General features: G+C 39.5%; 6 protein-coding genes across 6 annotated transcripts in view; 2 read left to right on the forward strand and 4 right to left on the reverse strand.

Annotated features, from left to right (window-relative positions):
• The window catches only part of prkacaa (protein kinase, cAMP-dependent, catalytic, alpha, genome duplicate a), a 17,330-nt gene extending 11,888 nt beyond the window's left edge, over positions 1 to 5,442 (reverse strand). The window contains exon 1 of the mRNA XM_024272378.2: positions 4,623 to 5,442. Coding sequence (XP_024128146.1) covers positions 4,623 to 4,668 — 46 coding nt within the window. The 5' untranslated portion in view covers positions 4,669 to 5,442. The remainder of the gene's footprint in view (positions 1 to 4,622) is intronic.
• A 509-nt stretch (positions 5,443 to 5,951) lies between these two features.
• Positions 5,952 to 9,590, reverse strand: asf1ba (anti-silencing function 1Ba histone chaperone). The gene is made up of 4 exons (XM_024272379.2): positions 9,211 to 9,590; positions 7,782 to 7,897; positions 7,373 to 7,549; positions 5,952 to 6,636 (listed from the first exon to the last, which is right to left on the reverse strand). The coding sequence occupies exons 1-4, from the start codon at positions 9,317 to 9,319 to the stop codon at positions 6,445 to 6,447; spliced, it is 594 nt and encodes a 197-aa protein (XP_024128147.1). The 5' UTR covers positions 9,320 to 9,590; the 3' UTR covers positions 5,952 to 6,444.
• A 1,810-nt stretch (positions 9,591 to 11,400) lies between these two features.
• On the forward strand, positions 11,401 to 15,598 carry crb3a (crumbs homolog 3a). Its single transcript, XM_036213228.1, has 4 exons — positions 11,401 to 11,476; positions 11,680 to 11,834; positions 14,334 to 14,389; positions 14,468 to 15,598. Exons 2-4 carry the CDS (start codon positions 11,747 to 11,749, stop codon positions 14,675 to 14,677), a joined length of 354 nt encoding a protein of 117 aa, XP_036069121.1. The 5' UTR covers positions 11,401 to 11,476; positions 11,680 to 11,746; the 3' UTR covers positions 14,678 to 15,598.
• Positions 15,599 to 15,949: 351 nt separating this feature from the next.
• tubb4bl (tubulin, beta 4B class IVb-like) lies at positions 15,950 to 18,586 on the reverse strand. The gene is made up of 4 exons (XM_024272376.2): positions 18,392 to 18,586; positions 17,567 to 17,675; positions 17,369 to 17,479; positions 15,950 to 17,295 (listed from the first exon to the last, which is right to left on the reverse strand). The coding sequence occupies exons 1-4, from the start codon at positions 18,446 to 18,448 to the stop codon at positions 16,238 to 16,240; spliced, it is 1,335 nt and encodes a 444-aa protein (XP_024128144.1). The 5' UTR covers positions 18,449 to 18,586; the 3' UTR covers positions 15,950 to 16,237.
• A 2,016-nt stretch (positions 18,587 to 20,602) lies between these two features.
• Positions 20,603 to 23,595, forward strand: LOC112146513 (zinc-binding protein A33). Its single transcript, XM_024272374.2, has 6 exons — positions 20,603 to 21,196; positions 21,260 to 21,355; positions 21,423 to 21,653; positions 21,732 to 21,754; positions 21,830 to 21,942; positions 22,014 to 23,595. The coding sequence occupies exons 1-6, from the start codon at positions 20,804 to 20,806 to the stop codon at positions 22,550 to 22,552; spliced, it is 1,395 nt and encodes a 464-aa protein (XP_024128142.1). The 5' UTR covers positions 20,603 to 20,803; the 3' UTR covers positions 22,553 to 23,595.
• Positions 23,596 to 24,181: 586 nt separating this feature from the next.
• Positions 24,182 to 25,633, reverse strand: LOC118599068 (G-protein coupled receptor 183-like). The gene has a single exon (XM_036213309.1). The coding sequence runs from the start codon at positions 25,179 to 25,181 to the stop codon at positions 24,201 to 24,203; it is 981 nt and encodes a 326-aa protein (XP_036069202.1). The 5' UTR covers positions 25,182 to 25,633; the 3' UTR covers positions 24,182 to 24,200.
• Between the last annotated feature and the right edge of the window lie 462 nt (positions 25,634 to 26,095).

Genomic DNA, 26,095 nt, shown 5'->3' on the forward strand with positions numbered 1-26,095 from the left:
CTATAATAAAGTTGTAGGATCTCATACTCTGATTGCTTTCAGCAATCAGACAAAAATAGGGACTAATGGAATCCCAAATCTTTAGAAAATAGAATTTATGGAAACACATATGTTTAAAAATGACATACCTTAGGTCATCTTAAACTTTTTTTTGTATTATTATAAAGGATACTATAGCTTCAAAATGGTTAGACTGTTGTACTTGAATCTAGACTTTTAATCTACAGGTCCATTAAACATTGTGTTAACAGTTTGTGTCCATGTTCCCTCCCATTGACAAAAAATACAAAAAGGAGAATTTTTGGACTTTCCCCCTCTTCTCTGAAATCTTTAATTTTGCTTCTTTTCCAAGTTTTTTAGACTTCTGAGAAATAGCTAAATGAATATCAACAACTCAGTTAAACTATAATCACAGTAAATTTGTAACAAAAGTTTGTTTAACTACAGGCAGTAACCAAGCTACTAAATAAACCAGGTGAGTGCAGACAGAACAAGAAACCCTCAGACATTTATAGAAAAATGTTACACTTTTAATGAATGCCATTTCACTTTTTGGTCCAGTTTGTGGGGTGTGTTCAGACTGGTAATGTCCGTCGGTCCTGATAGTCCGCTTAATTTGGTTCCAATCAAGTCCTGAACCTTGCATTTGGTCTGTGTTCAGACCTCCGTCAAATCGACTTTGCTGTACCTGGAAACAAAACCACGTAACTGAAGATCTCTTCAGTCATTGGCCAGGAATTACGAGGGCAGGGCAAAGCAATGACAGGAATAACAGGGTCCTTTAGCGAAACTTGTTGGAATAGTTCACCAATTCAAATTTATACTTTGCTGACTAATTTTTAATGTCTGTGTCAACATCAGATGTAACACTTTATTACTACTTTGGTACAGCAGAGGCCTGCTGCAAGGTAGTTACTGAGAAGACGATGACTAAGAAGGTACCTTGATAAGTGTTTATGACATATAGATTGTTGGGAAAACAGTGTGAGAAGCAATATGTACCACGTTAAAGGTTACTATAAATAACCTGCATTCACCCGACCACAATTCAATGAGTTCCTGTGTCTCATTGTTGTACCACTACTGTGTTTACATGCGGTAAATGGCCGGCTACAAGAGGGCGTTTCGGTTACTTGTTCTGTTCCCAGCACATAGCCCATTCAGACTGAGGAGTCTCAGCGAACTGAAGCTCAGTCCGATTGGAAACAAACCAGAACCACCTCAAAAGATGGGTCCCAGAGCGGTTCCTGGTCCCAGACTAGCGTCTGCTTGGGTGTATTCAGACTGAAAATTTGACATAATTTAACTCTGTGGAAATTAAGAAAAAAAAACGTTTAACAGAAAAGAATGGGTATAATGGGAGGAGCCAAAAACAAGTGATGGATACATTATTAAAAAAATGAAATGTGAAACACTCGTTAAGTTTGCTTATTGATTATCTGAAGGATTAGTGATGCAAGATTTGAAACATTGCTAAGTTTAGAAGTTTATTAATCTGATTAACATAGCCAATAAGTCTAAACAAGCTTTATTTTATTTAGTTTTTTTATGTAAAGTATTTCATCCTGACAAATCCTGTTGTGCATATGCAATTTATTCTAAAGCACGATCAGTCTTTAACAGTAAGTGAGAAATTCCTTTCTTTCTAAAATTAGCACAAGGTGCAACAGAATAAAATAGCTCCTGAAGTTGCTCTACTTGTATACGTTTGCATACCTGGCCATTAACAGGACATTAGTACCCATGCCAACAAAAACAGAATAATAACTTTGGCTTAGTCAGTCTAAGGGATACACAACATACACTCCAGCTCCACCTATAACAATGTCTCCAACTCTAGAGAAAACTCACTTAAGCTGAAAGCCACTAGCTCCTCCTGTGGTTGATAATGTCTTCCCTCTCCACTGCTTAAGTCCCCAAGGCAGGGTCCCGTCCGGTGAAACAACTTTCCAGCCAGTTTATGAATAACAGACATCCTACAAGGCTGGAAGAAGCCAGCAAAAACTCCAAGAACACTTCAGGACTCCCCTACGTCCAGGTTTTTTACTAATTTAAAACACTAAAAAAGTATGGTGTTGTTGGGCTTTAACTCCCAACTGACTGGCTGTTCGTTGGAGTAGTAAAGGAGATGGCCGACTGTGCAGAGCCTGGGCTGGACCTTCCTTGCTCTTTCACTTCCTGCTGCAGCTCAGGCGTTCTGTCCAGCCTGCTTTTTCCTGTGGGCCACACCAGCACAACACTCCGTCTCTGACTGAACACTGTTCCAACAAATTATATCAGTTCTACTAACTAGCAGAAAAGGCAGCTTCTCTTAATGTGCCCTATGTAAGGAAACAAAGCCCTGGGTACCATAACTGTCCATAATCCTATCAATAATTATCAAATACAAACTTTTTAACCATCTTGTATTTGTTCTTTACACATGTCTTCACACTTTTCCTTTATTCCTTCACTCTATCACACAAAAATTGCTAAATTAAAATACTACTTATTTTACTTAATAAATAAAAGTACACAATTTGCTTGGGAGAAACTAGTTTGGTTTATGTATATATATATATATATATACATATTGTTTCTTGCATGTTTGCTTAGATTCATGGCTATTATTTTGTAAATGTCACAATATAAATGTGTATAAGTGGCATCAAATAGCACAGGAGTATTTTAATGCATTTTTCCATAATTACCATTTTTAAGCATTACAAAAAACTTTTTTTTTTTTTTTTAAATCGTGCTGTTTTTTAAGCCACCAATGAGTTCATCTTACAGAGACTGGAGGTCATTCTTCACACCTACTCTTCACCAGTAACAAGAAGCTGATGTTCATTTCACAGATACCTGCTCAAACTCTGCACACTACAAAAAAATGGGGCACAAATAAAGACAGGCCACTGTCCTTCAGTGTTTTCTAAAGAAAGAGACAAATAATAAAAAAGAGGTTTGGACTGAGACTTTGAGCAGCAGAAAAAAAGAACAGTACTGGAGAAATAAGTTCAAGTTCTACCACAAACTACCTGTCAGACCTGCTGAAATACAAAATCAATAAAAGAAGTGGTGTGGCGAGAAAGCGCACTAAAGTAACGCAGAAACCAAAACATCATAGCACAACCCAAAGAAATTCAAGAAGACACAAGAAAGTCATCGACTTGCAGCAGTATGAATAAACTGGGAATCTTGATGAAAGGTATTATTTCCAAGTGGAGAAAACTTGGTGTAGTTCTGAGTGTTTCCAGGAATGGCCGGCCATCAAACATTATTTAAGGAGTACAATGAAGATTCATTCATAAAACTTAAAACCAATCACACACTTCACCTGCCTTAGATAAAAAAATTCAACATAATAGTATTAAAATGACAACCATAGGATGGGTTTCAGGAGTAAAAAAGATAGAAAACTATCTCCCAACTTTGCAGGTTTAGAGTAAAATGTGAATTTTCTGGGAGGTATGCATCTTCCATCAACAATATTTCCTAAAAAGCAAAACATCTGAGCAAAAGTTCAGCATAGTGGGGGTAAAATATGGTTAGGAGCTGCTTTTCTATGTAGCTCTGTGAACTAATTCTACCAAGAAGAGAGAGAAAAACACCTTTGCAGCTATGTGGAAGATTCAGTTGGATTTGCCCCGGGCTTAAACGTTGTTGTTTCTCTCAAACATGCCCTGACCAAAGGGTAATTACCTTTTTGAAAAATGCCAGGCGTGTTTGGAAAGCTTTCTTTTTCTCTCGCTCTGCACATTAGTCACTTCATACTTTTTATTTCCCTGTGTTATTTTTTTTCCTAAAATAAAATTGATTATCAATCAGCATAAATTATGTTGGACAAAAATAATGAAAGAAATCAAGTGGGAGCACAGACTTCTTCACAGCGTTGTGCATGCATGTGCCCTTGTGCCAAAAGTTCCTCGTCACATGTTGCTCAAGAGACTTCTACTCGAAGTTTTAGCCTGGAGAAGATCACCCTGGTGTGTCATATGATGCCTCTTTCACAGATAATAACCAGTTCATCTCCTTTTTATGTGAAGCTCAATGCTGAATTCCACTGAGATTTGAAACATTACTTAAAACAAATATAAGAGGGGGAGAAAAAAATCCCAAATATACATTTAATCTAAACCTTAAATAACAGTGTACAAAAAGAACGTTTTGTCCTGAAGTAATAAAGTTATGTTTAAAAAATGGAGACCAGAAAACAATTCCACACAAGCTTCCAATAAAACTGCAACCTTTCATAACCTTGTTAGCATAGAGAACATCTGCAAGAAAGAAACCACAAGAAAACCTATGACTGTTGTATAAGACTGGCTATCGTCATCGCCACTGGTATCTCTGAATACAACCTAAGGCTTTCAATCACGAGCTTTCCCACAGAACAGGAAAAGAATAGCATCTGCAACGCTCTGGCTGACATGGTTTGACAATTCAGCCCAAGTTTTTGAGCTGTTCACGTGCAATTTGTAGTTTCTAGCCATTTTATAAGACATTAGAGCAGTTTATTTACTCTTGGGAAGTTGAACTTAAACTTGCATGCACCTTTGGAACATGAAAACAGCATCTAAAAGATTCCAGGCCGTACTGTAATACAAAACTAGTTAATGCATGTAGGGGTGCAGGGTACTCACCACTTTCCATCTCATTGCCCTTCTTTGCGGTGGGCGTGTTGCCCATGGTGGCAGGCTGTCGGTGGTGTCCCTGGACTTGGAATGAGTTTACTTCTTAAGTCGTTCAGTTATGCTACACTGCTAATGCAGCCGTTTGACACAATATAGCCAAACGAGCAGCTACTAGCTAACAGCTGTCATTATTCTTAAACGAGTACTAATGTATTTACCACACTAGCCCCCCAGTATAAATACAAAAGAACTCTGGCGAAGCGAGTGAAGTCCAAGTCTGCAGCGAACACAGGCGCTTCGGGTTAGCAAGGTTGGCACGTTAGCTAGCCACTGGAAGCTAGCGGTATTCCTTAAATAAGTGTAGCTCCCGAGTTCCAAACAAGAGCAGACAAACTCCGATGTCACTTGACTGTCCTTCTCTAAAAATGCTCCTTTCTTTAAAAATCCAAGTCGAAAAAAGATGCTCCTGTATTTCGAAATAGCAAGCTAACATTAGCTTTTAGCTTCTTTTCTTTCGATTTTTGGCCTTAGCTAACCAGGTGCTATTTCTGTGTGGGTAGGCCTTGTCAAGCTGAGAAAAGGACAGCCAGATGGATATCAGCGTAAGTTTTTTTTTCCACCGCCGGTCACCAAAAACAATAGAGCTCCATTCGTTCCAAAGCCAGCCGTCAAATGCACCGGTTTCCTTGGACAACCAGCTAATAGACGAGTATTCTGATCAACAGACCCCTTCCATTAATCTTCAGACCGCAAGGGAAACTCCAGTCATCCATCCCCTTAGTCCCGCCTTTGCTCAAACATGAGTGGCTACGTTGACAACTACATACGTGACAGATGTCGAGTTCTCCTACCTGATTGGCCAAACGTCAGCACATCAATATATCCTATTGATGGGATTGGTCCGTTAAAACGCTTCAGCACCGCCTCTCTGATTTATTACTAGACAATACGCCCAAAACGAGTCTTTTTTGTTTATATTGGCAAGGTATGCTTAAATGTCGCCAAGATTTTAATCGAAAAGCTTCCAATCTGTCATTTTTTTCTTTTTACAAATAATTTATTTTAGCAAGTAAATAAACCCTTCACCTACCAAACTGTGATTGGACGTGACGTTAACACAAGCTATTTTTAGAAAGGTGTGAAAATATGAAGAGATCGCAAATATTTCTGTTGCACAGGTGGTACTCTTGTGAATAGAGCTACAAAATGAAAAAAAAAAAAAAAAAAGCATTTCTTACCAGCTGCTGTACATAGTAAAAAAATAGACATCCAGAAAAATGTTTTTTAATAGATACAAAATGAGGTTACTTTTATTTAAAAAATAAAACTGCAAACAGGGGAAAGGCGTGGGAAGTTGTTTGGGAAAGATAATAGCTTAAAAAAAAAAGTCCACCCAGAACTCTATAATTTTACATGAACACAATAAGTGCAATTTGAACACAAATATAGTGACAAATTATCATATTTTTGTTCAATGTATTGTAATCTCAGAGTCAAATTCCTCTTAAATGTACATCCTTTTCAACAAAAACAGAAAATCTATGAATAACATATTGTTTCGTTTAAGCTCAGTTGAAAGATTTCATGCAGTTTCAGTTCCACTCTTTAATATTGCTTTCAAACTCATGGCAAGAACTACTTTTTAATACACAATCATGTTCACCATGTCCTTGGAAAACGATGTTCGCTAAAGCCCAGGTGAGCTAATTTTTTTTTTTATAAGTATAGGAAGAGGTAAGGCAGGGAATACATCCTTTCATCTACGCTAAAATGTCCATGGGCATTCCGCCATAAGGTCTTGTGCTCGAGTTTGCCGCCTTCTGAGGCAAATTTATAAGCAATCCATGGAGTTATCCGGTAGGTGCCCCAAAGGTGGGGCTTTGCCTGGCAGACAGGATGGAGGGAGCATGGAGTTTGACGTAGGATCAACATTTTCAGAATCTTCCATTTTCTCTGTACAGCCTTCCCAGTTTATGTGGAATCTGGTTACACGTGGATTCGATGCTAGAATATTTCTCTGGAGCTAAAATGAGAAAACAAAAACCAAAAAAGGAGACATAAATAAGTATTTCTGTGGTTTTCTAAAGTAACTGTGGGAAAAAAGACAAATGTAAAAATAGTCAAATATAAAAGATCTGTTATTGCTCATTAATGTATATGTAACCAACAGTGTGAAAAGTTTATTTGGGCATCAGACCTCTAAAAAATGTGACACCTACAATCTAAACTGTATGTCACTAAAGCAAAGCTCACAGAGACTTACTATTGAAAGTACCACCTCCATGATAGATTTGACAGCTTGAAACATCAAACTTGACAATTGAAATAAAGTGAGAATGGGAATCAAATCATCAGAAGAGTGAAATGCTTTAAAATCCCAGGTTTAATGGCAGCAAAATCCAAATTTAGAGAAAATTAAAGAATCTTTTGGAGGCTTCAGTAGCTTGTAACAGGTTATGGAATTGTGTTTTATTTCAGTCAAACTTGTTCAGGTAGTGCATTGAACATGGAATGTGGAAAAAAAAGCTAAGTACCACAAATTATAACTTTTTGTGAAAAACTGATGCAAGTAAAAAAAAAAATTAAAGAATAATTCAGATAAGTTTTGTTAACAAGAGCAACTATCTGGTCTAAACTGAGTAATAGCTTAAGTTAAGTTGGTATAGTAACAATGGTTATAAAAAAAGATACAGCAGAATTCAAGTATAAAGATACAGCACACCATAAAAGAAATGTCAAAAATGAACTATTAGAATTACCTGTGTGTAGTCTGGCTTGATGGGTGGATTTTCACGCAGCTCTGGACCTGTGTACTCATTGTTCACATAGTAACCAATGCGGATAAACTCTTGGCCACGGTAGGTGCAGGTAATTAGCACTACTGTTACTCCAACAGCATCACTTTCAGGAATCAGGGCCGTGTTCGGAGCATCAGCCTGCAAAAATAAAATGATTTTTTTGTTTTTCATTTCTCTTGTATCCTAAAATTTAACAGGTGTAGTATTTCACTTTTATAAATTAATCTAAAAAAGGAAACATAAGCAAAAGGCATAAACAAGATATTAAAAAAATGTTTTTTTTTAAATGAGTGTTTTGATGATTGATTTTGCTTTTACAACCAAAAGAGCACATCAAAAAAGAAAAAAATTGGATTTGAAATGAACCCACCTGAAACACAAACATATGTCTTCCAGCAGGGACTGGACCAACCAGGACTGAATCCAGGATTTGATCGTACTCTTCACTCTCCGCTGATCCAACATATATAATTTTCCATTCCAGGTCTAAAAACAAATACATAAAAAAGGGATTACTTGCATGTAAGGGTATTGTGCAATGTTGATTTTCTGCATTATTTATATTATTTTTTATTGCATATTTAGCTATATTCATATTCAGTCTATTTTGCTATTCTATTTTATTACTTTATTTTGTTATTGTATTTTACTTATTTTGTATTTTACTGCTGTACGGACGCTGGTACTTGAATTTCCCTGAGGACCTCCAAAGGGATTAATAAAGTATTTTCTATTCTATTCTAATTTTCTAAATATGTGCAACCAGTGCTGAGCTTGGCAGCATGGATCCAGTGGAAGGTTAAGGTTAGAGTTTAATACACTAAATGGTTCCTGAGCATGCCTGCATCTGCAGCTCACTGCTCTCCCAGAACATGGATCATCAATGGAGAACAAATTTCACACACCAAGACATGGGACAGCTAAAGTTTAACTTTAAATTTGTGCAGCCTTGGATGCACTTAAAATAGGTGCGGGCAATGCATCTTAGCTGTGTGCATTATGTGTGGCTAATGTGAATTAGCATCAGTTTTTGTGTTAAAACAAGTACTTTGTATTTTAAAAATTATAGGGGGGAAAAGAAGCTTTGACGGTGTTTATTAACTTTGTTTACAGTATGGTTGGCCTTGCCTGCTTTAAATTTATTTCGGAACTGCTTTCTGCTGGTTAGCTGACTCAGGTGCCACTTCATTCTGACTGACTGAACACACCTGATCCAGGTAATCAAGTGCACAGATCTATGTGCGCTTGAAACTTTAAAGTAGAACTAAATCATCTGGTAAAAAGACAAGTTTTATGAAAGTTCAATTGAAAAGTCTGTTAAAAAAAAGTTTGTGTGCACATTATTATGTTAAAGTTTGCCTTGAAATTGTCAATGTTGTGTTAATTGAAGTTCTTTACTTTGTTTATAATAAAAACTCCACTTTCAGATAGTTTTTTTTGTTTGTTTGTTTTTTTAGAGTTCATTGACAAATAATGTTTTCTATTAAAACTCAACGACGCCACAGTGAGCATGCTCTGCTGTATACTAGGAGGTCACGAGGCCTGTGTTGAATTAAAGTTGTGAGCTGCGTGCACTTTTGTGATAACATGTTGTGTATTTATGCGATACGTTATCTTTGGGCAGCGCCAGAAATAAACAACATATTTACCCTAACAGCACCGCTTTCAGAAGTGAAAAACTTTAAAGTTATAAAGTATTGATGACACTTTGTTAGCCGTTAAGCTAGTTAATGAAAATGAGAGTTTCACTTTAGCCTCAGATAGGCAAGACACATAAACAAAAAAAAAAAAGCACTTACCCTCGGGGAGGTCTTCCATGCATTCAAACGTTATTTCAAACTGAAATGGGTTTCCAAAGGGACTCGGGTTATCTAGAACAGCCACATTCAACACCTGTACCTTCGCCATTGTTGCTAGGGCGCTAAAACGGTGGAATCAAATCAAGACACCAAACCTACTGTCCCCGAGGAGCCCCAAGAAAGAACGCCGGATGTTAACAAATTCACAACTAAAGTTTTGACTCACATTGACTTTTTTCATACGCTTAGTTTTACGCTGGTCACGTTGTCACTCTGAAGTAAAACGGGAAATGTTAAATACAAATTACGGATATTTTTGCCGCTCTCCCGCCGCTTGACTGTCCTACCCAGCTTTCACTGCGACTACGGCAAGCTGTAAGTAAAGCGAAGCGCCGAATTTGCCCAATTGGCAAGTTCTCTCTGCTGACCTCTAGCGGCAAAAACACGAACAGCTTTGGTTCTAGATTCTAGATTCCTCGAGTATTTGTGTTATTTGAAAGTATATTTTTTAATTATTATTTAGTTAGAAATAACGCATTTACTCGATATAATTAAGTTGTATTTTTTTTTTCAGGCATCTGCTGCTTTTTTCATTCAATTTATCATGGCTGACCATCACCAACACAACCAAATGATGTTATTTTGAGCTCTGAATCAAGCATTTTTTCATTTATTTCAAATAAACTGTGCCCACATTTGGAGGCCAAATCAGTTTCTAGTGTATTTGCACTGACACTGACGTAACATCACATTTTAACAATTTGTTTTTTAATATAATTTGTGTTTGATGATTAGATTCAAAGTCAATATTTGTTTATTTTGAATGATCCGATTCATTGACCTATCGATCCATCTTTTGCAAAAAATTCAACCAGTGTGACTCATTGCTGGCTACTGAAGAGTGCAGGTGAAGTTTTCCAGATTGTATTTCTTGCAAGATAATCAAGTGAAAATTAGATTTGTGTACAAATAAAAGAGGTAAACAAGACTTTATAGCAAATCCATTCATATTTTAGTCATAAAGTTAATTCCCTGTTGTTTATTCGCATATATAATACAAATTAACAAACATTTCATTAGTACATTTCACCACATGGTCACACGTCTTTGCAGAATTCCATAAGTTTACACAAATTGTACTGTAATGATGGCTTGATCCTTTTTTGCTGCCATCACATGTATTTTTCCCTGTGATGGCACTTTCTTTTTACTAAAATAAGACAATAATAAAGTCAATATAGACCAATATTAATAATATTGCTTATTTTATTTTGAAAGTATATTTTTGATTAACAACTTATCCCTAAATCAATCTGGTTGGATTATAGGGAAATATATCGATTAACCAATTAAGGTTTAGGCATTCATACATGTTTTAAATTATATTTTAATATTTTTTTAACATTATGAATCAGTTTACTTTGAAAAAATTCAATTATTTTCGTAAAGGTTCTTACAAGCTAACAGTAGGTGGTTCATTCATCACTGGTGGGATTCAGTAAAACAGGAGTTTTCTATTCAAGCATCCTGGTTCTTCCAAAAGTCTGATCGCACTCTGTCCCACACGACCAGGACAGATTAGCTCTGACATTTTCTTTGCCTCCCTCAGTCTGAAACGGGGAGATTAGGTGAGGATTAGGGTCCGGTGGACCAGCTGGCCTCAAAATTCATCCTCCAAATATCTCAGGAATGTTGATATGCCTGCACTCAATGGGAGACCTGAAACCTGGTGGGGGCGCTGTTCTAATAGAGCCACCACCATCAGGCGGACAGGTTGCTAGGTAAGCGCGCGCGAGGCAGGGAGCGCGAGGCAAAGCTGGCAGGTTGGAGCAGGTGGAAGGAAGGGAGAGAGGAAGCTGGCGCGCGGGAGGCGACCGCAGGTCTGAACCGAACGTAGTTTCCACCCGAGAACATAAAAGTTACAAAGACTTTTTTGGGGATATTTGGAGGATGGTTTTCTATTTTTGAATAGTAACAGGAGAGGAAGCCGCTCTGCTTCAGTGAACGACTCTTTTCCTCGACTTTGTACAAAGGGGGGTTTGTCTGCAGGTAGATAACTGTGCGCAGGTAAGGTAATACGAAACTGAATCACGTGATCTGAGGAAAAAAATCGTCTAAAAACTACTTCACCTCAAAAAGCTTCGTGAAAGGAACCATTTACCCTTTTTATGTTATTCTTTTTCATTTTAGTTGAAGGTGAGGAGGAAGCTTAGTGGAATCCACCTGCTCGATGGATCCATCCGGAACCAGCTGAATCCATAGTTAGGTTTGTTTACTCTTTCTTAACACTTTTCTGAAGGCCACAGTCACAAAGCGACTGATTCAGAGCTTTATTTTTAGGGATGATGAACGTTTCCGTGAATAGATTATTATTTGTGCGGTCGCAGCAAATTTGACGGTGATTCAACCTGCGGCTGGTTCATTGTCAGTATGGTAAACGCGTATTTTTGCGCACACTGGTTGTCCCAGCAGGTGCTTCGTGGAGTCAGGGACATGGATCCAAGCTGATGGTCCCCCCACCACCCATCCAGCAGACATGGAAGCCCCCCGGGATGTGGTGGCCCCACCTGGACTGGTCTTTGGGAGCGTTTTGCTGCTTGGACTTGGCATCAGCCGTGCGTGGGGTGAGTTCACGGCCCTTCCTATAACACTCCCATTCAAATGAGCCTCCCTCCTGTCCTGACCACACCCGAGCACACATTACCAAATCTTTCTGTGACTCTGAGAGATTCACTGGATAAACAGCAAACCTGCATTGACCTGCCGTGTATTTTAAAGATATTAAAGCCTCTGCCTCTATAGTGGCTATGTTTACCCCCTCCCCATGTGTTATCAAGTTGTACCTTTGTCCTTGTAAAGCGTAATCTTTAGTGAATGATTGACTCAGAGGAAGTGGGGGTTGAGTGTCAGTTTTCAAAACAAAAGTCTCTATTTAGGGTCATTATTTAAATACCAAACACAAAGTGAGTATTTTTTTCCCTTTGCTATTGTTAGAAGCAAAGTGCTTTTTCTGACTCAGCATTCCTGGGGTTTTTTTTTTTTTTTGTCATTTGCTCTGCTGATTAAAAAGTTACAGCAAAGCAACTTGGTGTAGTCGAGCGATCACATGGCTGCTCAAGGATCAAATAGCTGGAGCTGGTGCTTGACTGGAGGAGTACCCCATAGTTATTATAAATAACTCTGCTCGGAGGTAAAAGTGTTCTGTGCTGTACGGTACATTTAGTTTCCCTCAATTTGACCTGTGTGGGCAACAACAGACCATAAGGAATGCATGAAAGGGAAATACGCTTTGATGGGTCTTTAATGGACGATCAGACGATCAGAGTTGCTGCTTTCCAGTTGACTAACAGTTGATTGATTCATGCATAAAGGAAACCTGACTCAAACAAGCCCCTTGGATGCTTCTGAGTTGTGGGCGGGACTGTTGTAAGTAAGCCCGCTCCCACATCCTGTCATCCATCTGTTAACACAGCCACTCATGCTCCCAACCTAACATTATCAGTGCAACAAAAATGGCGACCAATATCGGAGCTATCCAGTCGTATAATTTTGAACCTGATGCAGGGTCGGCCCTAGGCATTGCGGACCTAGGCAGCTGCCCAGGGCACCATCTGCTGGAGGGGGCACCAAATCACAATGATTATAAATGAATGTTTTTTTTTGACACACAACATATATATAAATGAAAAAAGTAGTCAAAGCATTTTTAAAAAGCCTAAAAAAATTTGACATAATCAATAACTTTGTCCGGTGGCCGGGCAGCAGCGCCCCTCCTTACCTGCCGCTGTCTGAGGTGGGGGAAAGGAGGGATGCTCGGTGTTGCTGCTGTAAATTCTTCTTTAAAACTTTTAAGAAAAACAAGCCCTGAGGGACAGCTCTAAGGAAAAAATAGGAAGGAAGAAAAGGAAAAAAACGTCTCAAAGCAGAGGTTCGTCTGTTAGTTTACATACAGTTGCTTGGAAACCCCCTCCCACGCTTTTTGGTCAAAAAAAGGTCTTGTTTTTGGTTAAAAAATATTATTTTTGTGTGTGTGTGTGTGTGTGTGTCTTTAAACCTTGAACAACAAAGATCTTTTACCGTTTAACACTGGAGAAGGGTCTCTTAACACCTACGATGCTAATTACGCTACATGGTAGTGCAGTGGTTGGGGCTCTTACCTCTAAGCACGAAGCCGATCAATGCAAATCCTGTCCTGGAGTCTATTTTAAACAATAATCACAAGTAAATATTTATGTTTTGAGAATCAAAATAAATTAATACTTATTGCAAAATATTCCAGGTAGAGCTAAGTTATAAGTAAAACTCAAAAATATTTTCAAAAATGTGTTTTTTGTTGTTGCTTAAAGATAGTAGACATACTTTATGAGTTAAAATGATGCCATACTGTGTGTGTGTGTTTTTTTAATTTATATCTATGCAACCAAGAATTGAGTACTCAGTTAAAAACATTAAACCAGGTAAATGCACAACAAAAAGCAAATATGATTTTGGAATTTTGATTCAATGAAAATTCACTCCTCTACTCGTCTTTTAGAGGAGATCTGTGGAGATCTATTTGAAGACCCGATGAAAGTTGTGATTTGGGTGTTTTTAATATATCCTTCTGTGCTTTTTCCCATGATGGAAGATATATATAAAGAAAATTAATTATTACAATTATTGGGAATCAGACCAAAAAATGCAATTGGAAAAAGCCTGTATCAGTGACGTAGCTCCTTGTTCCGCTCCATTCTAATTCCTCCATTTGTAGATGACTAGATCCATGAAAGTCTTTGTTTAACTTGAAAAAAAAACACCATTTGGCTCCAAGCTGTACGCCTGGATAGCTCCAATGTTGCTCGCCATTTTTGTTGCACTGATCGGGGCTGTAAGCTAGCAGGAAGGTGTAGACAGATGGATGACGGGATGTGGGAGCAGGCTTACACAGGTCCACAGAAACTAAACAACACAGGATTTATTTATTTATTTTTATTTTAGCTCAAAAAGGCATAATCGTAATTAAAAGGCAGCTGGGAACATCTTCAAAATAGATCAAAAGATGATTGGAGTGAAACTTTAAATAACACACCAACAGTTTAATGATCTTCTGAAAAAACTTTGATGTTTCTTTGTTTTTTTTTAAGGAAATGTAACCACAGATAAATCAAGTTTAGAGGAAAGCAGATCCAATAACACTACGGTAAGTTCACCAGTTTGTCATCCAGAAATATGGGTTGTTGGTTTTTATGTGATTTAATAAAAACGGTTTCTTTTTTAGGGACCCAATATTGCAGCTATTGTGGCCCCGACAGTCACTCTGGGCGTCCTGGCCATAGTTCTTGGTGTTCTCGGTTGGTTGTTCTGTGTGGTGAAGAAGAAAAGACAGACTGAAGGGACGTACAGACCCAGTGCTGAGGAGCAGTCCGGTGCTTGCAGTGTGGCCCCACCAGATGCCCTCAAGCTACCAAAGGAGGAAAGACTTATTTAAGTGCTAAATCACTTTTGAATAATAGAAAAGTGGAGCAAGCGGCCATCGTGGTTAGGTTTGTTTGTATGGATCGGTGACTTCTGATCATGTGTTGATCCATCTCATGATTCTACTTCATCCAGCGCTCCATGCAATGAGGCGTCAAAACCCAACAATGCGCATGTCCAAGGACAAACAAGGAGCAAATTATGATGTGTTTTCCTGCCACTCCATTTCAACAACCACTATATTGTTCCTGCCTGGTACTGGATGGATCTTTTGTCAGGCAGGCCTGAATGTCATTTGTGCAACGCGGAAACAGGAGCTGCAGTATTTTATAACCACTAGAAAGAGTAGAGTAGATTTTTATTCTGTCATTTGCCTTATAATGCAATTCACCACATAGCCTATAGACGACATGAATTTAGATTTTTACGGAAGAAATCTATTTCTGAGTTTTTTTCTTTGATTTTAGTCCTTTATATTTCAGAAAAGACAAAATAAGCACTATTACTATTATTATTTTTTTTACTAATGCACAAAAAACACAATCAATACAAGTTGTGGTGATTTGGAGTGAACTGCTGTAATGAAAATGAAAATTCACATGGAAATTGCACAAAGCAATAATAAGCAATCAAATGTTTACACCTTTAGGTATTTTTTAAGTCACATTGCTGGAACTTTACATTAAAATATTTGCTACATTTGCATGTTTTACAGTGGTTCAGCATGTTTATTTATGCCTTTTCAAGTGTATATTATCACTGTTGATGAAAAAGTAATTAAAAGGATTAAAGAAAAGTAAACTTTCTAAAACTTGATAAAAAAAAGCTAAAATGGGAATGCCATCTTTAACCAGAAACTGTTGAAATTAGGTAGAAAACTGAACAAATTTGGCTTTAAAATGTACCCTTCAAAATAAAAGCATGCCAAAAAGGATTATCACGAACTCCTGATTGCTGTCATTATCAGTTTTGCTTCTTTTTGCTAACCTGAGTTAAATTGATTTGGTTTCAGATGAAGGTATGGATACAGCCTGAGAGATTTAGCAGTTATAAGCAATATTTGCAGTCGTTTATTCTGCTATTTCAGGCTTAAAATATTTTAAGAAAATTGTGGATTAATGTGCAAAGTAAATAATTTTAATATTTTAAGTAAAAATAGCTTCTTATTGTTCTTTAATCCTGTTCTTAAGATCAGTTCTTTATGATGGATAAAGTACAAACTGCATCTCCTTGGTCCACTGAGGTGTTAGATGACTAAGTGAAGCAGGAAGTCAGAGGCATAAAGGAGGCTTTTCAACATGATTTTAATCTTTCAGAACTTCACAGTCAAAGTCATTTGCTTCCATGGATGAAAAGGCAATGACAGGAGAAATGCCAACAATCCAGTGCATTTACAACATACACAATTTAAACAAAACTTTACCAATAACAGTTAGTAAGCAAGTTTCAATGTCTAACACTAGATCACTAGAACTAAACAACAGTGAACTAGGTGGGTGATCAGTGCAACGTTCAACTTAGGATGGATGGATTGGGGGGGTGAAATGTGGGTGTGGTAGCTGCCTTTCAGGCTTTATGCAACTTCTTCCTCGCCCTCTTCCTCAAACTCGCCCTCCTCGGCGGTGGCGTCCTGGTACTGCTGGTACTCAGACACGAGGTCATTCATGTTGCTCTCTGCTTCGGTGAATTCCATCTCGTCCATCCCCTCGCCCGTGTACCAATGGAGGAAGGCCTTACGGCGGAACATGGCGGTGAACTGCTCGGAGATCCGCTTGAACAGCTCCTGGATGGCGGTGCTGTTGCCGATGAAGGTGGCTGCCATTTTCAGGCCGCGTGGCGGGATGTCACAAACGGCGGTCTTCACATTGTTGGGGATCCACTCCACGAAGTAGCTGCTGTTCTTGTTCTGGACGTTCAGCATCTGCTCGTCCACCTCCTTCATGGACATGCGCCCCCTGAAGACCGCGGCCACGGTGAGGTATCGGCCATGGCGGGGGTCGCACGCTGCCATCATGTTCTTTGCGTCAAACATCTGCTGGGTGAGCTCTGGAACGGACAAGGAGCGGTACTGCTGGCTCCCCCTGCTGGTGAGGGGTGCGAACCCTGGCATGAAGAAGTGGAGACGGGGGAAGGGCACCATGTTCACAGCTAGTTTACGCAAATCGGCGTTGAGCTGGCCGGGGAAGCGCAGGCAGGTGGTCACCCCGCTCATGGTGGCGGACACTAGGTGGTTGAGGTCTCCGTAGGTGGGGGTGGTGAGTTTAAGTGTGCGGAAGCAGATATCGTAAAGAGCTTCGTTATCAATACAGTAGGTTTCGTCTGTGTTCTCTACCAGCTGGTGGACGGAGAGCGTGGCGTTGTAGGGCTCCACCACGGTGTCGGACACTTTGGGGGAAGGCACCACGCTAAAGGTGTTCATTATGCGGTCCGGGTACTCTTCGCGGATCTTACTGATGAGCAGGGTGCCCATCCCAGAGCCGGTGCCCCCGCCCAGAGAGTGAGTGAGCTGGAAGCCCTGCAGGCAATCGCAGCTCTCGGCCTCTTTCCTCACCACATCCAAGACGGAGTCCACCAGCTCAGCCCCTTCAGTGTAGTGGCCCTTAGCCCAGTTGTTACCAGCTCCACTCTGGCCTAGAAAAACATAAAAAATGTCAGCACAAAAATTTGCCTTTTTTTTTTTTTTTTTTAAGACATAAAAGCTCACCAAAGACGAAGTTATCAGGCCTGAAAATCTGTCCAAACGGACCAGACCTGACCGAGTCCATTGTGCCGGGCTCCAGATCCACTAGGATGGCCCGAGGCACATACTTGCCCCCTACAAACATGCAAAATGACCATCAATTTGGAGAGAATGCACAGAAATCTGTTTAAAAAAAAGAGGGCGTGGTGCAGATTTGGGTACCTGTGGCCTCATTGTAATAGACGCTGATCCTGTCCAGCTGCAGGTCACTGTCTCCATGGTACGTTCCAGTGGGATCAATACCATGCTCGTCGCTGATCACCTCCCAGAACTGAGAAAAGGGATACACAAAGGGTCATTTATGGCAAATTAAGGAGCAAAAATATATTAGAAGGAGCAACGGGTTTATGAGGAGCCTCTAAATGAGGTCAAATGAGCTGGACCAGGAGTTTCCTCATGAGGAATCAGACAAATGACAATAAATCTGTCGAGTGATGTGCACTAGGAAAAAGGGTTGAAGAAATCCTTAAATGATATATCCCTTAATTTCTTAAAATTTGATTTTATTGCAAATATTCAGTAAAAACTGACTTTTAAGGACTGATAAGGGGGAAAAATGCTAAAAATTAATGAGGGGGAGGGGAAGCTGATCCTAGACAACGAAGCTTGAGTGATTCTAGGTTTGCACAGAAAACGGGAAAAAAATCAGAAAATAGTCGAACTGTAGTAGTTTAGTTTTCCACATTTTTTAATTTAAAATTTAAATGTTTATTTTTAACTTCAATCAGCAAATGAATGCATCGCCATTACAACCCACCAGGAGGGCAAATGCAAACCGAAATGAGGTAAAAAAATAAAAACATACATTAACCTTTGAATCATTTGACATATTCTGCCTGGTTTCATTTGAAAGCATCGCGCTGCTTTCTAGAAAGTTCCTGATGGATAGATTAGGCGGCGGCTCCCATGGTCACCGACCGAGGCGTGTCTGAGCGAAATGTTACCACTCTATAGCGCCGTAAAAAATAACGCTATTTGTAAAATTACCTTAGCTCCGATCTGGTTTCCGCACTGGCCGGCCTGAAGATGCACAATTTCGCGCATTTTCGACGAACGGATGGGAAGGTTGTCGAGAAGAAGATGGGAAATCTGAGCAGCAGAATCTCTGAAGATGGCTCCTGGAGTCTGGACGTGGAGGATTCGCTGAACCGCTTTAAAGACCTTCTACTGGCCTGAAATGGTGGTGCAACGTGACGTCATCGCCATGGCAACCAAAGACCGGAGGAGAGCGGAGGGGAGAAAAGGGGGAGAGCGGGAGGAACCAAAATCGTGGAAATGGCTGATAGGATGCGAGCTGCTGCATCATTCATCAAAGGAGATAATTTTCTCACGGACCGAATGACCCGAAATCTCTAAATCACCCACAGACCGTGAACACATCGTAGCCGGGACAGGTGCAAATATGACCAGGTTCAGTCCAGAATTGGAGGACATTTAACCTCCAAATCGTCAAAAATGTTAGGTACTACATACCAAAATCTTGCATTTTTAAACCAAATCTATACAAACCAATGATGAAAAAATTTGGAAAATTCTTTTCAGAAAAATTAAAAACACAAGACTGTAGTTCCACTAAAATTCTATTTCCTCTTGTCACTCCCTTAATGTCCACAATTAATTTAAAATATAAAATGTACAATTAAATTGAAAAATTCAACATTTTTGGATCACATGTTTCATTGGTGTATCTTGTAACTGTGCAAACATTTGTTTTAATAAATAAAATATTTCAAACAATGCTTATCATTAATGATTATGTCCCACAACATGCACAGAATTGCACGGAACCCTGCTAGCATAACATTTTTAGCATGGCTAGCTAAACAACTAGCTTTTGCCTCTGAGAAAAAAAATGAGTACAGATCTGCAATCATAATATCTGCAAAATGTGCTAACAGGGTATATAATGTAAAAAAATGCATAATTGATTCGTTAAGCTGTTGGTATTTTATTATCTATTATTGATAACATTTAGCAGAAAGTCAGGAAATGTTTACTTTTTATGAATTTTGATGCCCGAATGTCCTCCAACTCTGGAATGACCCATATATTTTACTCCAAATGTATCCATGGGGGAGTTATGATACATTTAAAACAGATTTTTAATAGCCAGTGTCATTAGCATTTATTAAAAAATGAAAGAAAAACAATTAGAAAACAAATAAACTCCAATGTCAAATACAATAAATATTTCCACTCATTTTCCAAATCCACTTGACCTTTTTGGGGTAAAGGGGTTGCTGGAGCCTATCCCAGGCAATATTTAGCAAAGGCTGGGAACAGGTTGCCAGTCCATCGCAGGGCATACAATAAATACTACATGTAACAACATGCCTTTATGCTATAAATAGTCTCCAGATATTTTCATATTTGCATTTCAGACTCCTGCTGTGTGGGAAAACATCCATACACCCATCTTCAGAACCTGCTGGATCCCTTTTGGGGTCAATACGTTACTGGAGCCTATCCCATCCACGGTTTGGCAAAGACCCATGACAGGTCACCAAAACCCTTTCAGAGCATACAACAAATACATGGAAACAAGGTACTTTTCTGCTATGAATAGTCTCCAGTTTTTCTCATATTTGCATTTCCGACTCCTCCTGCGTGGGAGAACAGAACCCTCAAACCTGTCTGTGTGAAACCAGTGTGTTATTTACATCTCAAAGCTGTCTTTGTGAACTGCAAGGTTACATCTCTTCTGCTAACTTCCTGCTCTGGAAGTGTTGGAAAGTATCAGGTTTACTTCACATCCTCTGAATATAATCATTGATTCTTTTTTGTACATTGTACTTAGACTTTTTATTTCACCAGATTTATTTTTACAATCAAATAAAAACTACAACACGTTCAACCCACAATGCATCACTTGCATACTCATATCTCTTTGCTTAAAGTTTCCAATCACTTACATTCTCATTAAAGTACAATGAGACCTTAGAGTAAAGATAATGTGTGAGAATTGGACAACAATGCATGTCAATGAAATTTTATACTCAGCTAAAAGGATCCACTTAACTTAGCACATTAGAAGCGCTCAGAAACGGTTGAGCAGGCAGTAGCCTTGAGCATTCACATGGGTACAAGCACAGAAACGTTCACACTCATATCCTGAAAGATTGCATTCCTTCCTTGTAGCCATGTACCAACCAGTTCTGAGCTCCCCACCAACTGGCCAATAAGGCTGTATTTCCTGCTTTGGATGAAGCGTTTTTCTCACTCCAGCAGGACTGATGTTACACCCAAAAAGCACAGGAAACCCAAGTGCATGTGCTACTTCTTGTCAAGAACAATAGTCGGGGAGACTTCTGCGATAATGCTGCAACCGCTCCATACTAAAGTCTAGGTCTGCTAGATCTGAGAAGATTTCCTTTGACAGAAACGCACAAGCTGGCGGCCATGATTTTCCCAGAAGAGGATCTAACGTGTCCGGTGTGCTGCGACATCTTCAAGGACCCTGTTCTGCTGCCATGCAGCCACAGCTTCTGCAGGAACTGTCTGAAGCGCTGCCGGGACTCGAAGTTCCAAGGGTGTCCAGTTTGCAGGAGAAGAGGCCCCAAGGCCAACCCTCCATCCAATCTGGCACTGAGAAATGTCTGCGAGGCTCTCCAGCAGGTCAAGAGACAGAACTCGGAGCAGGGCGACAACAAGATGAACTGTGATCTGCATGGAGAGAAGCTCAAACTCTTCTGTCTGGTTGACAAACAGCCTATCTGTGTGGTGTGTCAGTCCTCTAAGCAGCATAAGAACCACAACTGTTTGCCCACTGAAGAAGCACTAGTGGACTGCAAGGTAAGAAGAACAAACCGCTTCCCAAGTGTTTGAATTGTTATAAAACATCTGCTTGTCTCATAGGATGAACTCTTTTCTTCTCTTGAAAACTTGGAGGAAAAACTGAAAACTCTCAGTCACGTTCACAGAAGCTCCACTGAAACGCTGAAGTACATTAAGGTAACATCTTCTTTAATGATTCATTGCAACACAATCAAACTCACATTTCATTGATCTCCCCCCTCAGAGTCAGACTCTTGAAACCCAAAAAGAAATCAAGCGTCAGTTTGAGGATCTGCATCAAGTTCTCCGTCAAGAAGAGTCCTCCAGGTTAGAGGCGGTGAAGCTGGAGGAAGAGGAGAAGATGGCAGTGGTGACAGAAAAGATGGACGAACTGTCGGCAGAGATGCTCTCCATCACCGAGAACATCTCTTTTATTCAGGAACAGATCTCACAAGATGGCATCATTTTGTTGAAGGTTTGTGTCAGTCAGTCTGAACTTCTTTTAGTGTGTTTGTTTAAAAAAAATGACATCAACCTTTGCTTTTTATTGCAGAATTTCGCAGCCACTCAGGACAGGTAGGGTCTCTTTTTTGCTTGAGAATGATGATCATTGTGACACCTTCACTGATGAGACATCCACTGCCATCGCAGAAGTAAAGACATTTACTTGGATTCACACAACATGGCTGGATTACTGATTGATGTGGCCAAACATCTGTCCAACCTCAAATACAGAGTCTGGGAGAAAATAGATGTGGACTACAGTGAGTACATTTATTTACTTTCTGTGAAATTACACATAAATTTGCCATTTGACTTTGTTTTTTAATTTTAGCTCCTGTGGTGTTAGACCCGAACACAGCCCACCCGTGCCTCAGGATATCTGGGGACCTCACATCCCTCAGTTACTCAAAGGAGCCCAGCCGTTGCCCTGACAACCCAGAGCGCTTCCACATGAGCGCTGAAGTGGTAGGCATGACCGCGCTGGGCTCAGGAAGCCACCACTGGGTGGTGGAAACAGGAAGCAATCCCGACTGGTTCCTGGGTGTGGCTGCCATGTCTGTGCAGAGAGACGCGGAGGTGTCCGCTCGGCCCGAAAACGGCCTCTGGACTTTGTGTTTCCGGGATGGAGAGGTCAGGGCGATGACCTCCCCGCCCACTTCACTGACACTTTCAAAAATACCGACGCAAGTGAAAGTGCAGCTGGACTATAACAAGGGGAAGTTGAGCTTTTTTGACTCAGTGGACGACACGCTCATTTATGACTTTACAGAGACTTTCACGGAGCCGTTGTTTCCATATTTTTATACACAAAGTTGTCATCCAATAAGAATCATGCCAGAGAAACTGCTGATGACAGCGTTAAGACAATAACTAAAGATGAGAAGAAAATTAGAGTAGAAATGTGTCAGATTATTAAAAAAAAAGATTTATTTAGGAACAAAGCACAATAAAACAGAAGGAAAAAATATATAAACATGAGGAAACAACAATTTCTAAAACTATGAAAAATGGTTTGTAAAATGTCTTTGTGCATCATGAAATTTCCTTTAGGTTTTAGTCAAATGTTTGAATAGATCTAGTCATTTTTATGTTTTTGTGTCATAAATATTGAGATCAGGGGTCTGCAACCTGAAAATCCAGAACCACATGTGACTCCTTTATCCCTCCGTTAAGGCTCTTCAAGAAAAATGCAAAATATTTGAATAAATAATTGTTTTTGTGGGTTTGGGGGATTTGCTTTAGCTGAACAAATTTCGTAATTTATGTTTAGAATTTTAGCACATCAGATAACTGAGCAAAAATGATGATAAACGATTTAATCTGCTGTTAAAGTGGTTTATTTACAGAATCGTTTGAAACCATATATTTTAATCTTCTGCTGCTCAAAATGATCTAGTTGCTGTTAAGAGGTAGAGTTCTTAAAGTAAGTAAATGCATTCATGCTTAAATAAAAACTGATTCTTCAACAATGCTGTCATGTCTAGATTAAATAAAGGAGAACAAAATGAATGCTCACTAAAGTCATAAGGATAGAAAATTCTACGTTTGACATTTTGATTTCAAGTAAATCTAATATATGCATTTTATTTTGAAAGGAACTTTTTTGTGCTGCTTTTGTAAGCTACTTTTGTCACATATAGAACAGTACAGCAATGCTGTAAGTCAGAAAACGTTTAAAACCAAGTAGTGAATTAATTGACACCAAAGGTAAATAAAATGTATTTTTCATTGAGATTTAGTGGCTTTTGTTGGGTTTTGGTGAAGAACAAACTTAATCAAATAGCTCTCTTTTAATATTAAATGTTGCAGAGACTCGATTTAGATAATTTGACTTGCAAATGATTGTAATTTGTATTATTTTATGTTTCATTTATATTTTTGGGTACCATGTTTACATTTCTTTTGTTTTTCTGCCTATTTTTTGTAATTGTTTCATTTTCTAAAGAATAAAATAAAATGAAATGAAAAAAATCTGGATTCTTATTTAGTTGTGGCTCTTCCTTTCTATTTCATCCCCAACTTTTTATGTTTTTTTTTATTTCTTTTTTTTTATTTAGTTCTTGGTATCTTTAAAATAAATGTAATAAAAGTATTTGTTTATGAATGAATGTAAAACATTTGTGTTTTTCCATTTTTTTATAAATATTTTTTTAAACTACATCCACAGCTTTAAGTGTTAATATTATCTGTATAAATGTATAACCTGAACCAGTACCAAACCAAACATCACTAAAAACTTGAGGCAAACGTTTTGAGGGTTTTGGTTTCACTCACAGGTTTAAAGGTATTTTCACATTTGTCCACAAGATGGCGCCAAACTCAAACAAATATGATTTCAAATCCTTCGCTGTATGAAAGAAGGCCATTTAATGAAAATCAGGTTATTTTGAACAAATAAATGGACCCACTTGTCTCAGTATTTTTTTTTTTTTTTGGTTGTTCAATTTTTTTCTTCCTTTTTTCTTGTTTCAACACCTTAAATGTCATCTCAACAAAGATCATCAGAGTTCTCTACTGTTTAGACGGGTGGATTTTGAGCAGGGGCAACTTTACTATTCTTTGACAAAGGAAACTTTTTGATGCAAGAATCTGGGAGGAACGGGACCTTTTCAAGGCGTAGCAAGTAAACAAGCGGCTGGATGGTGCTGCTAATATTCAGGAAGGCGAAGCCCACAGGCTGCACATAGCAGCGGAACACATAGGGCAAATAGTGGTCTTCAAAAGGAAACAGAGCAACAAGTGGCAGGTAGTTAAACACAATGATATAAAGGATAGAAAGCACCATTTTGAAGGCTTTCTTCTTCATGGGGTGCATTTCATCTTTTCCAGCTCCGCGGGACTTCTTCAAGGCCCACAGGATGCTTGTGTTGCACGCCACCATCCACGTAAATGTCGCGAGGATCTCACAGGTAAACACCTTCTCAAAGTTGGGGAAGCCGCCCATCATTTTTGCTGTAGAGTAAGCGAAGGTGAGGAAGAAAACCAGGATGGTGAGGACGAGCCTGTACTTGATGTGCTTGAGCTGGCCAAACTGGATTGGGAAGAGAACGGCCACAAAGCGATCCAGGCAGATGCAGGACAGAAACAAGGGCCCGCTGGTGTCTTTGACCCCATAGGAGAACTTCAGAGACGCCCAGACTGCTTTGCTGTTCCACGCAAAGAGGTTGCAGAAGCCGAGGGGAGTCATGGTCCCAAAGTATAAATCCATGAATGCCAAGCAGCCTATAAATATGTCAGAAGTGGAGGGTTCTTTGCGGTTGTGGATTAGAATAGCAATGACCAGCAAGTTGGCGGGAATTCCCACAATGACATTGATAGATTGTACGGCAAGGTCAAACAAAATGGCCTCGACGTGCATCTCACAGCCATCGAAGGCGCTGAAGGGCTTATGCGTGGCATTGACGTGACCCGTGGTGTTGTGAGCTGGCGTGGAGGTGACGTTGAGTAGCGGGACATACTCCTCCATGCTTCTCAAAATCTGATGGAAGAAGATGAACATACACTCACAAAACCATGCAACTTCAATCAATAGTGTCGTGATATCTGGGAACTATTTTGGTACAAATTGAGCATCATGTTGTTCGTTGGATCTTTAGCTTCTAATCTGGCGTGAAGTTTTGGTCTCAGTGGGGATAAAGTGGCTGCACAGGCAGTTGCCAGAGAGTAAAAACATGTTACAAACACCATCAGGGCCTCTCCTCCGGCTGTTATCTTGTTATTGTGTCGGTGTGAACCCTCCTCTGGGAAACGTGACTCCCTGAAAGCAGGGACATCAAACTCACTTAAGGGACTCTTGGTGAAAGCACCACCCCGCTCACAGCAGGATAAAAAGGGCCGCCGCTCCCCAAAAAAGGTGACATTCTGCACAAAGCCGATGGCTTGTTTGTGTGAAAACGGTTCTCCTGAAAATCCTTTTGTATCGTTTAGTCATAATTCTGGGAAAACAGATGATAAAGTAGGACATGGACGTATAAATTGATGGAATAATAACTCAAGTCAGATCATTTGTCCACTGAGCCTCAATTCTTTGCCTATAAAGGATTGTGTTGAAGATTCTGTTCAAAAATAGACTTTTTTTTTTGGTGCTTGATCTTTTTGGGAGACTGTTTGTACGCCTGAACTGTCTAATCTACATTTGGGGGGGCTGCTACTGCTTCTTGAAGGAAGTCCCCAAGTGGGTGGCTCCGCCTCCACCTCATCCAGCCCCACACTCCTGGGGGGTTAATCACTCCGATGAAGAGGAGATAAGTTCTTCACCAAAGATGGAAGTCCCTGGCGATCGCAAGTTCAGCCAGTTGTGCATTTCCTCGGGCGTTTTGAAATTTAATCAACAAACCAGGCAGAGGAGAAAATGTAAAAATAACACATCAGGAGCTGAAAACATTTCAAGTGAATCCTACATTTGTTGCATGT

The sequence above is a fragment of the Oryzias melastigma genome, linkage group LG8, assembly GCF_002922805.2.
Source record: "Oryzias melastigma strain HK-1 linkage group LG8, ASM292280v2, whole genome shotgun sequence".
In the NCBI taxonomy this organism is placed as follows: domain Eukaryota; kingdom Metazoa; phylum Chordata; class Actinopteri; order Beloniformes; family Adrianichthyidae; genus Oryzias; species Oryzias melastigma.

Excerpts from the sequence above, each read along its gene's own strand:
- tubb4bl (XM_024272376.2), bottom strand. The coding sequence starts at position 18,448 with ATGCGCGAAATTGTGCATCTTCAGGCCGGCCAGTGCGGAAACCAGATC. Across the intron at positions 17,676-18,391 it reads GAAACCAGATCGGAGCTAAG|TTCTGGGAGGTGATCAGCGA; the intron begins GTAATTTTACAA and ends CCCTTTTCTCAG. Across the intron at positions 17,480-17,566 it reads CTATTACAATGAGGCCACAG|GGGGCAAGTATGTGCCTCGG; the intron begins GTACCCAAATCT and ends GCATGTTTGTAG.
- asf1ba (XM_024272379.2), bottom strand. The coding sequence starts at position 9,319 with ATGGCGAAGGTACAGGTGTTGAATGTGGCTGTTCTAGATAACCCGAGT. Across the intron at positions 7,550-7,781 it reads GACATATGTTTGTGTTTCAG|GCTGATGCTCCGAACACGGC; the intron begins GTGGGTTCATTT and ends TTATTTTTGCAG. Across the intron at positions 6,637-7,372 it reads TCAAGCCAGACTACACACAG|CTCCAGAGAAATATTCTAGC; the intron begins GTAATTCTAATA and ends TTCTCATTTTAG.
- LOC112146513 (XM_024272374.2), top strand. The coding sequence starts at position 20,804 with ATGATTTTCCCAGAAGAGGATCTAACGTGTCCGGTGTGCTGCGACATC. Across the intron at positions 21,356-21,422 it reads AAACGCTGAAGTACATTAAG|AGTCAGACTCTTGAAACCCA; the intron begins GTAACATCTTCT and ends CTCCCCCCTCAG. Across the intron at positions 21,943-22,013 it reads GAAAATAGATGTGGACTACA|CTCCTGTGGTGTTAGACCCG; the intron begins GTGAGTACATTT and ends TTTTAATTTTAG.
- LOC118599068 (XM_036213309.1), bottom strand. The coding sequence starts at position 25,181 with ATGTTCATCTTCTTCCATCAGATTTTGAGAAGCATGGAGGAGTATGTC.
- crb3a (XM_036213228.1), top strand. The coding sequence starts at position 11,747 with ATGGAAGCCCCCCGGGATGTGGTGGCCCCACCTGGACTGGTCTTTGGG. Across the intron at positions 11,835-14,333 it reads TGGCATCAGCCGTGCGTGGG|GAAATGTAACCACAGATAAA; the intron begins GTGAGTTCACGG and ends TTTTTTTTTAAG. Across the intron at positions 14,390-14,467 it reads GCAGATCCAATAACACTACG|GGACCCAATATTGCAGCTAT; the intron begins GTAAGTTCACCA and ends TTTCTTTTTTAG.